Source organism: Apostichopus japonicus, chromosome 15, assembly GCF_037975245.1.
Source record: "Apostichopus japonicus isolate 1M-3 chromosome 15, ASM3797524v1, whole genome shotgun sequence".
Lineage (NCBI taxonomy): Eukaryota > Metazoa > Echinodermata > Holothuroidea > Aspidochirotida > Stichopodidae > Apostichopus > Apostichopus japonicus.
In genome coordinates this window covers 26,885,208-26,899,980 of record NC_092575.1, presented here as the reverse complement: position 1 = coordinate 26,899,980, position 14,773 = coordinate 26,885,208, and the positions used below count along the sequence as shown (strand labels likewise).

Here is a 14,773-nt window from a genome sequence, read left to right as displayed (position 1 = left end):
ACAAAATAACATGCCGTATGCATGTATGGGCTGAAGTGTTTGCCACGTCGTCTATTTGTCACGTGATGTTTGTCACGCAACATGTGACACCAGACCAGATGTATTTATTTTGAAAGTAAAGAAATACTTTACATGAAGTGTCTCCATGGATCTAATAGAAAGATAAACGATTTGGTGGTAATCTCACACAGACAAGTATTGATGTTTTAAAGTTCACTTGTTCTGTGATGTATTGACAGAACATATAGAAACAAGTTTACTTGGAAAAGTGTATTTGTGTAATCATTTGTAATAACTGAAAGGAACTCCTGGTAAATTAACACCTGTCGTTTGCATAGCTTCTGTTAATATTGATGTCAATGACAGATATGTAAAGTTGTAAACAAACTTAACACAACTTCACCCATTCAGCTCTATCGTAAGTTTGCACTTAAATTATGGTCAACGCATGCGCATAATTCTGATTGATTGTCAAAAATCATCATAACAGAACAGAACGGAACAGAACAGAACAGAACATAACGGAACAGAATCATAACATATTATAACATAACATAACATAATATAATTTGACAGAACGGAACAGAACAGAATTAACATCAGTATTGGCTCGCAATATGCTTGAATGTGAAATAATGGTCCACTCATGTTCACATTCCAGCATGTTTTTTACTTTCCTCACCAATGCACAGAACAGAACTGGACAGAACTGGACAGAACTGGACAGAACAGGACAGGACAGGACAGAACAGGATAGGACAGGACAGAGAAAGAACAGGACATAACGGAACGAAACAGAAACGAAACATAACAGAAACATAACATATTATAACATAACATAACATATTATAACATAACATATAATAACATAACATAAGAGAACGGAACGGAACGGAACATAACGGAACGGAACGGAAACATAACATATTATAACATAACATAATATATTATAACAGAACGGAACGGAACAGAAAAGAATAGAACATAACGGAACGGAACAGAAACATAACATATTATAACATAACATAATATATTATAACAGAACAGAACGGAACAGAACAGAATATATTATAACATAACATCAAAGAACTGAATGGAACAGAAAAGAACAGAACATAACGGAACAGAAACAAAACATAACATAAACATAACATATTATAACATAACATAATATATTACAACAGAACGGAACATAACATAACATAACGGAACAGAAACGAAACGAAACATAACATAAACATAACATATTATAACATAACATAATATATTACAACAGAACGGAACAGAACATAACATAGCATAACGGAACAGATACGAAACATAACATAAACATAACATATTATAACATAACATAATATATTACAACAGAACGGAACAGAACATAACATAGCATAACGGAACAAATACGAAACGTAACATAAACATAACATATTATAACATAACATAATATATTACAACAGAACGGAACAGAACATAACATAGCATAACGGAACATATACGAAACATAACATAAACATAACATATTATAACATAACATAATATATTACAACAGAACGGAACATAACATAACATAACGGAAAAGATACGAAACATAACATAAACATATCATATTATAACATAAAATAACATATTATTACATAACATATTATAACATACCGTAACAGAAACGAAACATAACAGAAACATAACATATTATAACATAACATTACATAACGGAACAGATACGAAACATAACATAAACATAACATATTATAACATAAAATAACATATTATTACATAAAATATTATAACATAACATAACATAACGGAACAGATACGAAACATAACATAAACATAACATATTATTACATAAAATAACATATTATTACATAACATATTATAACATACCGTAACATAAACGAAACATAACATATTATCACATAACATAACGGAACAGAACATAACATAACATAACGGAACAGATACGAAACATAACATAAACATAACAAATTATAACATAACATAATATATTACAACAGAACGGAACAGAACAGAACATAATGTAACAGAAACGAAACATAACATAAACATAACATATTATAACATAAAATAACATATTATTACATAAAATATTATAACATAACATAACAGAACGGAACAGAACAGAACCAAACGGAACAGAACAGAACATAACGGAACAGAAACGAAACATAACATATTATAACATAATATATTATAACAGAACGGAACAGAACAGAAATACATATTTGAATGAATGGTAGTTAGTCGTAGCAGAATGAAGCGTAACAATACGACGAACTATACTCTCAAGTTCCAGTCAAAGATTCGTGTGACCCTAACCCTAACAATTGACCCGTATTATAAACGATGGGTAGTTTGTTTATCCGGAGGTGCTGTGCTGTATGGAATGATGGAATTAGACTTTCCAATGAAACTCTGAAGCTCCAACAACCGTGCACGAACCAAGGGTTTGTTATTGTTATAGTTGGGTCTCTTTTCAAGTTATAGACAGCCGTCTGGGGTGTATTCACATATAACAACTAATGCTGCTAGACAAGAACCATCATTTTACTTTCTGAATTGCTGAATGTTGGTAAATTTCGAGATGGCGTCTATCAAAGTGATTGTAATTTGCTTGGTGTGTAATTATTCAAATCATCTTCTGACCATTTTCGCGACCCTGAGTTTCATTTTCCTCTACAAGTTTGAAGTCATTGGCGTAATAATCGCTCATAGAGATACCGTTGCCTACGGTTGCCTGGTTTCAATCTTACCGAGTTATTTTATATGCAGGTGGTACGCATTTCAATTTCGCGGCGGCAATTTTAAATGTACGAGCAAAACATCTCTCATTGGAAAGACGGTTATTATCACAGGTAAGGGTATAGTTAAATAACTCAACTCGTAAAATGTATTAAAACCAAACAAGGCCTGCACTATAAAAGGAGGAGATAAGTTTGGACTCATCTTCATAACCTCGTGACTTTTCAAATTACTGAACTTCTTAAATCTGCAAAACATTATCCAGTTAGGTATTGCGATTACTGTCATTTACCTATCAACAATTCATATGCTACCCTCATAAATTGCAAAATTTTCTGTTAAGAAATACAGTTCAACCCTTTTCCCACACACCTGTTAGTCAAAACGGCTTCACGTAGAGTCTGTAAGTTAAATATTTGTTGAATATCATCATTTAGATAGTATAATGTTTCATTATTAATGTATTAAGTTATGTATAGCTCACTGCCTATAAAATAATAGGCTACCGCGTGTATAACTGTCAGCTGGTTCAAATGGACTCTTATCAGAAATTATATTAAATTGGGTCTGGTAGAAATAAATTTCTCGACTTTTCTAATTCTACGCTTCAACCGGCCTAGGCTAATTATTTGCTAATTGTTAATTCTTGCTTTACAGGATTTATGTTTGTAATTTGTAATTAGGTACCTTGCAAGAAATTATAGGGGTAAGAGGGGGAGGGGTGAAGGGAGGGGCAGTGGGGTCGTAAGGAATGGGTACTGTCTCTCGGGTTACGGTTATCTCTTGCCATCGATGTTTCTAAATTCTATTTTGTTCTTTGCAAGTATAGGGAGGGTTTCTTTTTACTCTTTATTTCATACATCGGTTATGTTTTGGTTTCAATTCATCATTTCTCTTGCCTTTCTATTCATTGATAAGTAGGCCTATGATAATATCAACGAACGAAAAGAGAGAGGTGTGGAACAGTGTAGTTATAGAGAAGGAGGAAAAGAAGGGCAAATTGAGTAAAGGATTTGGGAACGGACATGGGTCAGATGCAGGGGCTGGTATGACGCGGTAGCCTATAGGAGATTGGGGATGGAGGACGGGTTGGTTTCGAGAATTAATGCATAGGGGGAGGGGATATCGTAGGAAATTGTAAACATATATATAGAGAGAGTTAACAGAAGGGGGAGAACTTGTATCAAAGGTAGCCTAAGCTAATCTTTATGTAAATGCACCACTGTAAGCAGAGATGAAAAGAACAGATCGATCGCCGAATGTGGGATAGTACTGATATACACCCCACTTCTTATTATTGTTATTGTATATTGTATCCTCCAGTTTACACACTCTGTTAAATTTTTGTAGGCTCCCACTTTCTTCGTAGGTCCCCATTTCCTTCGTAGGACCATATATGTTCTTCGTGGGCCCTGTGCCTATTGGATAAATCGGGACTGGGCCTAAGATCCGTCTTGGGTACGTGAAGTATCGGGTTTAGGCCTTTGAATAACTGCACTTTACTCTGGATATGGTAATCAAAATGTTTTAGGCCTACTAATTTCTTCCAAATTTAGGACATTTCAAAAATAGTTTTCTCAGTGGAAGTTACGACTCTGTGATATAGCAGCATATGCTTTGAAGATGGCAGTAATTGTATGGTGGTTATTATGTGAGAATCAGTGACCATTATTATACGAATCATTAGCATATCTAGGCAATTAGAGTATAGGCTAATGGCGTTAATGAGGTAATAACTGAATAGTACAGTGTCGATGGGTCATGCGCACAGCCTTTGATCCTGACTATATAAACAGATAGGCTATCATGCATTTAAATCTTACCGAGACACGTACAGTTGACGTACTGTGCCATTGGCTTGAGTAACGATCGATTTGCTATTCAAGCTAAATACAATTGTGTATCTATTCATGTCCCAGCAGCACGAAATCAGCTATACATGACGTCACAATGGATTCACTCACAGTTGGTATAATCACTGCGATTTGGAAATATTCGAATCTATTTTTGAGCTTTATTCTACCGCTCATATTTTGGTTGTTATACAAAGTTTCATTCTTCGGTTACCTTGTGGCTTACCGTTACGCGGTTGCCTGTTCTTGCCTGGTCGCAATCATTCCGTGTTATTTCCTATGGCGGTGGTATATTTATTATATTAGAGGTGGTAATCATAAAAGCACGAGCAGTAAATCGATGAAAGGGAAAACAGTCATTATCACAGGTACGTTTATACATCGCCATACATTAGGCCTATAGTAACACATTGATATATAATATTAATATTAATTAATAATAATACATTATACTACAGCAAGGCTGCATTCTGCAAACTGACCGAAATTAAAATTTAAAAATATTCCTAATGTTTTGTCATGGGTCTGGTGACTCTGGTCCCAACCCCATTGTCACCAGACTGTCGGTTAAACTGGTGTCTAGTAGATCATCTGTTCACTTTTCGAACAGCATCGTGATAATACAAAATACACACGTCACCATGATCAGTTGTATTATAAAAATATACCTGTACGGCCTTGTAGGTAGGCAGACATTGGAACGGTAACGTTATAGGGTACTATACAGGGTGAATTTCACGATGTTGTGTCATTCACGCGTGTGCAAATAAATTGTCGGATCATTTGAACCTTTGAACTCGAGCTCGGTACCTTGTAAGATTATGAATGCAACGTCGAGGTGCACCACTGTCAATGTATAATACTGTTAGTATTTGTAGAGAGCACTGATCTCTAACAATAGATCAGTGGTAGAGAGCCTTTATGATGCCTCATATGGAACGCCAAATATGATCAGCTATGATCGTGTACAGAGATATATAGTGTCCATGTTGTTAAGTGGTATCAGTGTTATACATGTAAACTGACCTTAAAATGATATGTAAATGATATTACAGTTGAGTCCTGCTATCATTCTTATAAAGCGATGTGCACTCCAAGACTCGTTTACCTGCTTGTGTCTTCCTACTCCAACATCTCAACAACTGACGCATAAACTCCCCCTCCTCCACCCCTCCTCCGGCACCACCATTCTCCATGCTCTTTGAGATGTTTACTAGTATTAAAGAATATCACTTTACGTATAAAATCAACTGCAATATGTTTTAATACAATTACAATTGGATCTGTATTGACGTTTTCATTTTTCTCTCATTTTTCATCTCCGTCCAATTATCGTTAGAAAAGAAGAGGAAAAGAAGGATAGCAAAAAGCCCCCTCAAAAAACGGAGCACCAAATAGCTGTGCAAATTGCAAGCATGGACTCAGGCAGGGGCACAGGGGTGGGGGATGCTTGCTTAATAGAGTTCTACTGTGCCCCTCCATATGTGTCCACATCCACATGTTTACAAAACAACTTCATAATAACAGGACACGTGTGTTGTGCCCCTTCTGTAAATTGTTAGCGTCTCTCCAACTCAGAATGATAATAGTCACGGGGCTGTGTACGAGCATAATGTACCGATCACACTTTTTAGTAGTCTGTGTAAAGTAAAAGTAGCTTCTAGTGAACAGTGGCGTCACCAGGCATTTCAATCTTGGAGGGGGGGGGGGGGACAGGGAGGGCATAATGTTGATGTGTAAATGCCGTCTTGGGGGAGGGATGTCCCCTCCCCTTTGAGAAATTTGTGATACATTAAGGTTCATTAGGTGCAATCTGGTGCTATATATTTTTTTAATTCCTATTCGTATACTATGCAATGCATGCTATGTAAGTGTGGTATGTAAGTGTGGTTTATAACGTTTCAAAGGATTTTCGATTTGGCAAAAAGAAGAAAAAACTATTTGTTGTATTTTTATTGATGATGATGATGATGATGATGATGATGATGATGATGATGATGATGATGATGATGATGATGATGATGATGATGATGATGATGATGATGATGATGATGATGATGATGATGATGATGATGATGATGATGATGATGATGATGATGATGATGATGATGATGATGATGATGATGATGATGATGATGATGATGATGGTGATGGTGATGGTGATGATGATGATGATGATGATGATGATGATGATGATGATGATGATGATGATGATGATGATGATGATGATGATGATGATGATGATGATGATGATGATGATGATGATGATGATGATGATGATGATGATGATGATGATGATGATGATGATGATGATGATGATGATGATGATGATGATGATGATGATGATGATGATGATGATGATGATGTAAATGGTAAAAGTAAGATTAATATAAATAATGATTTTGAAATAAGTGGAGTTTATGCAACTGTTTCCTTTCGCCTGGCTTCAGGTGGTAATTCTGGAATTGGCAAGGGAGCGGCTATACACCTGGCTAGAAGAGGCGCCAGAGTCATTTTAGCTTGTAGAAATGCACAAAAAGCACAAGAGGCCATCACCGAAATTACGTCGTGTACTGGTAACCAAAATATCGTCTTCAGAAAGCTAGATTTACTAAGCTTTAAAAGCGTACGAGAGTTTGCTGACCGAATTCTCCAGGAGGAAGAGAGACTAGATGTCCTAATTAACAACGCAGGAATACCTGATACTAATAGTAAGTACAATATCATATATGACGTCATAGTGGTTATTTTGGTGACGTTAGACATCACGTGAGGCATACACCTTGTATACTATAGAAGATGGGTATGGCTATTCACCTTTGCACCTTTTCACGTACTAAATGCCATTTACGTCAGTGACATGCATATGGTTCATCGTTGTGGGGAAAGTCTGTTTATACAATGTTCGTAGGATCGACTCTATGGTAGGGTGCTTCGGTAAACCGATATTTCCGGTATACCCGGTACTACCGGTATTCGTCATCGGGTATACCGGTATCTGTTTTAGCTTGTACCTACGCACCCTATATATGTGGTGCTGTTAATCATATTCATGGAAATCGTTCATGTTTGTACATTTTTGTGTTACAGCTCATGATGAAGATAGGACCCCATTTCCTTCTGAAGACGGATATTCTCAGTCGTTCCAAGTCAATCATTTCAGCCATTTTTTACTGACCAATCTTCTTCTTGACCTCCTCAAGAAGAGCAGTCCAAGTCGTGTTGTCAACGTAACTTCAAGATTGAATACAGCTCCGACTAAGTTAGATTTTACAGTTGGCGATGGAAATGTGCGATACCCAAAGTTGACGCATTATACCAAAGGGAAATTGGCAAATGTATTGTTTACGAAAGAATTGGCTAAAAGAATGGAAGGTACTGGAGTGACTTCATACTCAGTGGATCCAGGAATAATCTTTTCCAACATTTGGGAGAAACAAATTACAAAATGGAAGGTCCACGCCATGTCTTTGATTTTCTGGTAAGATATCTACTGATACATATTGAACATGGTGTTGGTTACTATATCCATAGGTGTAGGAGCCCAATTGATTTGGGGGGGGGGGGCTGTAACGACTTGCCCGAAAAATATAACCAAAATTGTTCGTGCGCTCCGCGCGCGTTCAACATGTTAATGTATATAGGCATGTATCGGTTATTACATCGCATGCCAAATCAACACAATCATTTGCCGTGGTATTACCCTTCCATATTGGTTACAGTTTTTCGGGAAGTCGTTACAATTATGATGATAATAATAATAGAAGTTTAAACATTGAAAAAGACAATGGTGAATTACCGAATATATAGGTGCTGGTGAAAACTATTGATTTCCTTTAGCTACATCATTGCATTTATTTTTCTTTCAGTAGGTGCCCCAAAAATTCTCAGCATATTGCCTGAATTTTCACAAAAATATTTGGTTGGGGGGGGGGGGGCTGCATTACGTCAGCATAGGGACTAAATATATCTTATTGTAACTTTGTTTATCTTTTTTATTTGTATAGGCTTTTATTTTGTGACGAGCTGTCTGGGTCAGAGACTACTGTATATTGTGCTGTGGAAGAAGGTCTCCAGTCGGGACTGGTGTATTTTGATTGTCGCCCAAGCAGACATGTCAATTCTCTAATTGAAAATGACGAACTTCGAGAAGAATTATGGAATGTCAGTTTAGAAGTTACTGACTTGAAGTAATGTAAACATATAATGTAATTGAGGTTTTACATCTGGACGTCACCGTTTAAATTGCCTTAAAACGCTATACTTCTACACAAACCGAAGCGCCACCAAAGATGGAAGATAAAGACACCGTTATTGGTTTAAACACTCAACAGTTTAAAGCAAGGTCAACTGTACCTATCAGGAGAATTATGCAACTTAGTCAGTACATTAAATTTTTTTTTTAAAGTGGAAAAAAAAACGAAAAAAAAAAGAAAAAAAAAACTGTCCAGCAGGTGGGGACAACATATCATAATAACTTTGATCCATTTTGTACATGTAAGAAACTTCGAGAAAAAAAAAACACAATAATTTCCTATAGTCGGTGCATTGTATTCAGTATTTTTTATTGTGACGTGTGGTTCTTTGTAACCAGATTTGTATATCCGGGGTGTAGCTAGATTTCCTTTATCAGAGGGAAGGGGAAATGTTTTTCTACAGAGGGGGGGGGGGGGGAGGGTGAAGAACCTATTTAACAAACGGCTTGTTTCTTACAAATATAATTTATTTGAGGGGGTGTTAGATTTTGCTGTTAGTGGGGAGGGGAGGATAAGGGGGGAGGGGAGGATAAGGCCTCGTAGGAAATTGAATACACGATTAAACATTAATTTTCAATAATTTTCGAAAATCAAGATAATAGTGAGACTGGTCGCTGAATCGCCTATTTAAAAATTGGAATAATTTTAGCAATCTTTAGTGCATCGGGGAATAATCCGGTGTTAAAGGATACATTACAGGTGCGTATCCAGGGGGGGGGCGTTGGGGGCGCGCGCCCCCCGGGTAAGAGAAAGAGGAGAGAAAAAAAAAAGAAAAAAGAGGGGAAAAAAGGGGATGAGGAGAGGAAGAAAGGGAAAAGAAAAAGAAAAAGAAGAAAGAGAGAAAAAGGAGAAAAGGAGGGAGTAAAAGAAAAATGCCAAGACACCGGGAAGAGAACGAGGAACAGTGACATCATTATAGCGCTGATCCCTATTATATACACAGGGTAGCCAGTGACGGATCGAGGATTTCGGGAGGGGCGTGCGCCTCACCCTACCCCTTACACCGACAACTCCATTTTTTACGTTTCCATTTTTCCTCTCTCACTAATGTATCTATATATATACGATATATGGTCTATCATCACGCGTGTGTGTGTGTATGGACGCCTTAAACAATTGTAGAATTGTGCTTTGAAACCAACTGTGGCTGGTCTCGAACTCGACCGAGTCGTCGGGGAACATGACGCATTTCGGGAAGGGGGCGACCACATGAGCATATTTTTTATGATATCGCTAGTAATTTCAAAATAGAAAATGCTTAGATACAACTAACAAGGCCTGGGAAGTGTCATTTCCAGCGATCTGGGCGGCCTTTTCGGCCAAAATTTTCTTGTACGCTTCGCGCCAACTCATGGTGGCGCTACGCTTAGATAGTTTGCCTACAGACTTCGCCCCTCCCTTGGCAAATTCCTCGCTACGCGCCTGTTCGAATTTGTCAAGCAAACAGCAGATATCAAATCATATCAGTGAGCATGAAAATGGCGTTCCAGGATGAACAGCTTCAAAACTGTCTGTGTGTGTAGTCAAAGGCGAAGCAGCCCAATTTGATTTGGGAAGCTGTAACGTCTTGCCCGAAAAATATAACCAACATTTTTCGCGCGCTCCGCGCGCGTTCAACATGTTAATGTCAATATCATGTAAGCAAGCATCGGTTATTACATCGCATGCCATCGTGAACCGTACGATCCGTGAAAGTTGCGCAGTACACCGCGGGATGCTAATGTAAACAACAAAATGTTTTATGCAGATGGAGAAAAAGCATGGAGGTCCAATTATGTCAAAACTCTCTCTTACATTAGTAATGGCTAAGGAGATGATATTTAATTCATTTCTTTTAGATGTAGCTATGTATTGCAATTTATTTTTCTTTCAGTAGGTGCCCGAAAAATTCTCAGCATATTGCCCGAATTTTCAGAAAAAAATATTGGGGGGGGGGGGGTTGCAGCCCCCCGCCTCCTACGCCTATGTGTGTAGTGTTCGGTTTCGGAAATATCTGGCATTTGTGTCATTTCCTCAACGAAGTTTTATAATAGTCGTTATAAGAGGTTTTAATATTTGTACACCAATAAATGAACTGTGTCTGAATTTTCGAAAATTTCCTGACCAACACTCTTCATCATACTTCCCTCTACTCTTGCAATTTTGGCCGGTCTGTTAGGGGTTCAAGGAGGTTCTTCTATATTGGTTGTCCATAGATGAATTTTTTTGCAACATTATTGGTATGTTTTGAAGTGAGTTTATTCACGAGAAATGGGAATTTTCAAATTCTGAACAAATAATGGGCTTAAAACCTTCAAAAGTGGGGCTGTCGGGTATTGTGGGCCGCGACGTAGAATCACCTACAAAAGCAATGATCCACAGGACGATGAGGTCGAACATGATGTGTGACTAGTGACAATCTTCAAAAAGGTTATGGATGGAGAAAAAAAAACTATTGGGAAATACTTGGTTCTCAGGCAAAAAGTGTACATCTGGTTGGTCATTTTCAAGCCCGAAAAGTGCCATTTCCGGTGATCTGGGGGTATCAAAACCAGAAATTTTCTTGTACGCTGCGCGCCAACCGATGGTGGCGCTCCGCTTAGATAGTAATTCGCGCCCCCGGGTTAGAAAATCCTGGATACGCGCCTGCATTACATATGAGTCAATGGGTTAAGGATAAAAGGCATAACTTGCTAAATAACATCATTATACCATTTTAATACGTTGACCCCCGAATTTTTACACAACCGAGTATGTAAATATGTCCGACATCTTCCGAAATTGAATTTAATACATCTTGAGTGATAAATCCATAGTCCGATACTCTCACACTGTTCTCTTTCTTTCCTCTCGTTTGCGATTTAGTAGGGGGCTGGCTAGATTTCATGTTGTCATTATCTCCTTAAACAGGTTTCGCGCAACTCATTCCAACGTAACAAAATGCTTGCCTGTGTCGCAAGACACGGCAGCTCAGGTTGACAAAAGTGTTAAATCTCTTAAATAGGAATATTGTATAGTCTGATTCGAGTTAAAGTTAAAGTTCACTTAAGAGAAACTTACTATGGCAGTATCTTGCCAAAAAGAACGGGTACTCGTCCCAGGAAACTCCTAAAGGGAGCAATTATGGTGAGAATACGCTTTCAGTGTTGAACCATCTCAGCCAGGATCGAATCAATCAAATTTAATTTAATTCAATTCAAATCAAATCAAATTTAATTGCTTATTTGTTTATGTACAGTTACTATTGTAAGTTTTACAATACCCGATCTTTATATTACTGGTTTCGTTTTCCTTGAAGAACTTCTGTCAGAGTGTAAGAAGCTGTTAACCTGCATATGTTTCTAACACATGAGCATTTCAAAACTACGTCCATCTGTTTACATGTACTGGAGGTTAAAAAAGCACAAAAATCTTAACGTTAGAACGTCTACCTGTAAAGACACAGTGTTTTGAAATAACACAAAAACGATACCAAAAATATACGTGTCAGAACTGGGATTCGAACCCACGCCTACAGAGTAGACTGCGACCTGAACGCAGCGCATGAGACCGCTCGGCCATCCTGACTACATAAGAAAGTTAGGAGTCAGTGCCTTTATCATATTTCAACAAAGGTGTTTTTGCTCGCTTCTCATGAAAAAGAATTTGTATTTACTCTCAGACGACTGCTCCGATAAAGTGGAATTCTAAGCAGTTAAGAAACAATTTGATCTCCAAACAAAAATGACATTGTTTAGACAAAAACATGTCAGAAGTGGGATTCGAACCCACGCCTACAGAGTAGACTGCGACCTGAACGCAGCGTCTTAGACCGCTCGGCCATCCTGACTGCATAACAATTTTATAGAAGTCAGTGCCTTTATCATATTTCCACAAAGGTGTTTTTGCTCGCTTCTCATGAAAAAGAATTTGTATTTACTCTCAGACGACTGCTCGACATAAGAAATTGATTTGATTCGATTTGATTTATTTGTTTTATCATGTGAATAGGCTTTAGAAGAAGGTTATAGAAGTCAGTGCCTTATCATATTTCCCACAGAGATGTTATTGTTCGCTTCTCACGAAAAAGAATTTGTATTTACTCTCGGACGACTGCTGCGATAAAGAGGAACTCTAAGCAGCCAAGAAACAATTTTATCTCCAAAATAGAAAGAAATGACATTATGGAGAAAAAAAAACATGTCAGAAGTGGGATTCGAACCCACGCCTACAGAGTAGACTGCGACCTGAACGCAGCGCCTTAGACCGCTCGGCCATCCTGACTCTATAAGAATTTGATTTGATTTGATTCAATTGCCTGATTTTTTAGTTGTATTTAGAAGTGTGCATTTTCACCAAGGGCTACTTGCCTTGTTGGATTCATAGAGGAATATAAGTGGACCAGGACCATAACTGACTAGTGTTCCAACCGGACCGATGATTCTATAGAGGAAGGAAGTAGCATGGGAATTGTTTGGTTAAAAACGCAAATAACGGAAAAGTCGCACACAAATAATTAAGCAAACTGTTAAGAGACTATGGACAGTAAAAAGAGGAATGATCGTTGCACTATTTTGAAGGAATTAGAACTGCTGTCATTTGTTGTCGTATGCACTATCGCAGAGTTGATTTATTAAGTATTGTAAGAATTGATACTGGAACTTTAAATGTGTTGAAGAATTCCAAATAATTCTTTACTAATTGTCAGAAATCTTCCAAGAACCTTTAGTCCTTATCTTTGGTATAAAGAGAATATATAATCAACCTACAATGGGCTACAGTTAATGTGTGAAGATATGAAGCATCACTGTTGATCACCAAACACTTTAATAACATTTCTTGCCTGCATTCATTAGTGTAAAGAGTACTGGTACTTTCCGCCCCTGTTTTCCTCGAGCTTCAACTCTTTTTAATTGTTCACACAGATCTCTCTCTCATCTTTTGAAGACAAGTGGCAAAAAAGGAAGATTAAGTACTGCGATAAATTGACTTATTTCTATCTTAAAAATCATGATTTACTTAAATTCTTTTCAAAGCAAATTAAAATACATCATATTTGATGGTGCATATAAAATGTATTTTTCGCCCGTATAAAACAGAAATTCAGAAAGAAGTCAGTCTTACCGGACATGTGAGCAGTTTAATCCATTGTCATCTGATTGCGCGTATATAGTCGGAGACTTTGATAAAATTGCCATGTAGGAACTGGCAATACATAACTAAACATTATAGCAACTCAAATACAATATCAATATTAATAATCTGAAAACCAACTCCTGCAATTAACTTGGCGTATTTTATCAGTCAGGAAGCCCGGGATGAGTAAAGCGGGGGGGGGAGGGGGGAGGGTACATGACGTTTACAGTTTGGTGACGTTATGTGTTACCGGACAGCTCCAAAGACTCACGTAGCCTACTAAATGAGAGTGCCAAACATGAATAAAACATTTTCTAGTATGGAAAACCGTAGGTGCCAAATTCCGATTGGTAACTTTTCCTTGGAAAGCGCGTTATGCACAACCGAAGTGGCAGTGACAAAGTGAAGAGATTGGTTGGTAATAGTACAGCAGTAGGCCAATTTCAAAGAAGGTTATATGGCTATTTACGCGATGGTCGGGTGATTAAGCATGGCGCATTTTGAACTCATCCCATCTAAACACTATCTTACTGTAGGGTAAAAGACCATCATGGCATACCCAAAGAAATTTAAATGTATTTTATCAAATATACTTGTAAGCTATTGCACTGGCAGGATTTATACATGGCCCTTGAGGACCAAACTTCAACGGTGTCACCCGATTCCATTGCAGAGATTAATCATGAGTACCCAATTAAAATAAACTAGATGTAATATTGTGCATTCTAATGTATGTTTAGGCTATAAATTAGTTTAAACATGAAACATCTTCAAATGTAATTGGATGTGCAGTATTGACCACGAAAG

General features: G+C 37.4%; 1 protein-coding gene and 2 non-coding genes across 5 annotated transcripts; 1 reads left to right on the top strand and 2 right to left on the bottom strand.

The window, feature by feature from the left end:
* Positions 1-2,539: 2,539 nt before the first annotated feature.
* LOC139981269 (retinol dehydrogenase 12-like) lies at positions 2,540-9,155 on the top strand. 3 transcript variants are annotated; one of them, XM_071993513.1, is made up of 4 exons: positions 2,540-2,876; positions 7,067-7,327; positions 7,707-8,097; positions 8,624-9,155. In XM_071993513.1, exons 1-4 carry the CDS (start codon positions 2,588-2,590, stop codon positions 8,808-8,810), a joined length of 1,128 nt encoding a protein of 375 aa, XP_071849614.1. In that variant the 5' UTR covers positions 2,540-2,587; the 3' UTR covers positions 8,811-9,155. The 3 variants fall into 3 exon arrangements, with proteins under 3 accessions (XP_071849614.1, XP_071849615.1, XP_071849616.1); XM_071993514.1 differs by lacking the exon at positions 2,540-2,876 and adding an exon at positions 4,579-4,984; XM_071993515.1 differs by lacking the exon at positions 2,540-2,876 and adding an exon at positions 4,584-4,732.
* A 3,442-nt stretch (positions 9,156-12,597) lies between these two features.
* Positions 12,598-12,680, bottom strand: Trnal-cag (transfer RNA leucine (anticodon CAG)). Its single transcript has one exon. It is a non-coding gene; the product is annotated as a tRNA-Leu (tRNA).
* A 351-nt stretch (positions 12,681-13,031) lies between these two features.
* On the bottom strand, positions 13,032-13,114 carry Trnal-cag (transfer RNA leucine (anticodon CAG)). The gene has a single exon. It is a non-coding gene; the product is annotated as a tRNA-Leu (tRNA).
* Between the last annotated feature and the right edge of the window lie 1,659 nt (positions 13,115-14,773).

Coding starts and splice junctions, on each gene's coding strand:
- LOC139981269 (XM_071993513.1), top strand. CDS start 2,588: ATGTTGGTAAATTTCGAGATGGCGTCTATCAAAGTGATTGTAATTTGC. Junction 2,877..7,066: donor AAAGACGGTTATTATCACAG/GTAAGGGTATAG, acceptor GCCTGGCTTCAG/GTGGTAATTCTGGAATTGGC. Junction 8,098..8,623: donor GCCATGTCTTTGATTTTCTG/GTAAGATATCTA, acceptor TTATTTGTATAG/GCTTTTATTTTGTGACGAGC.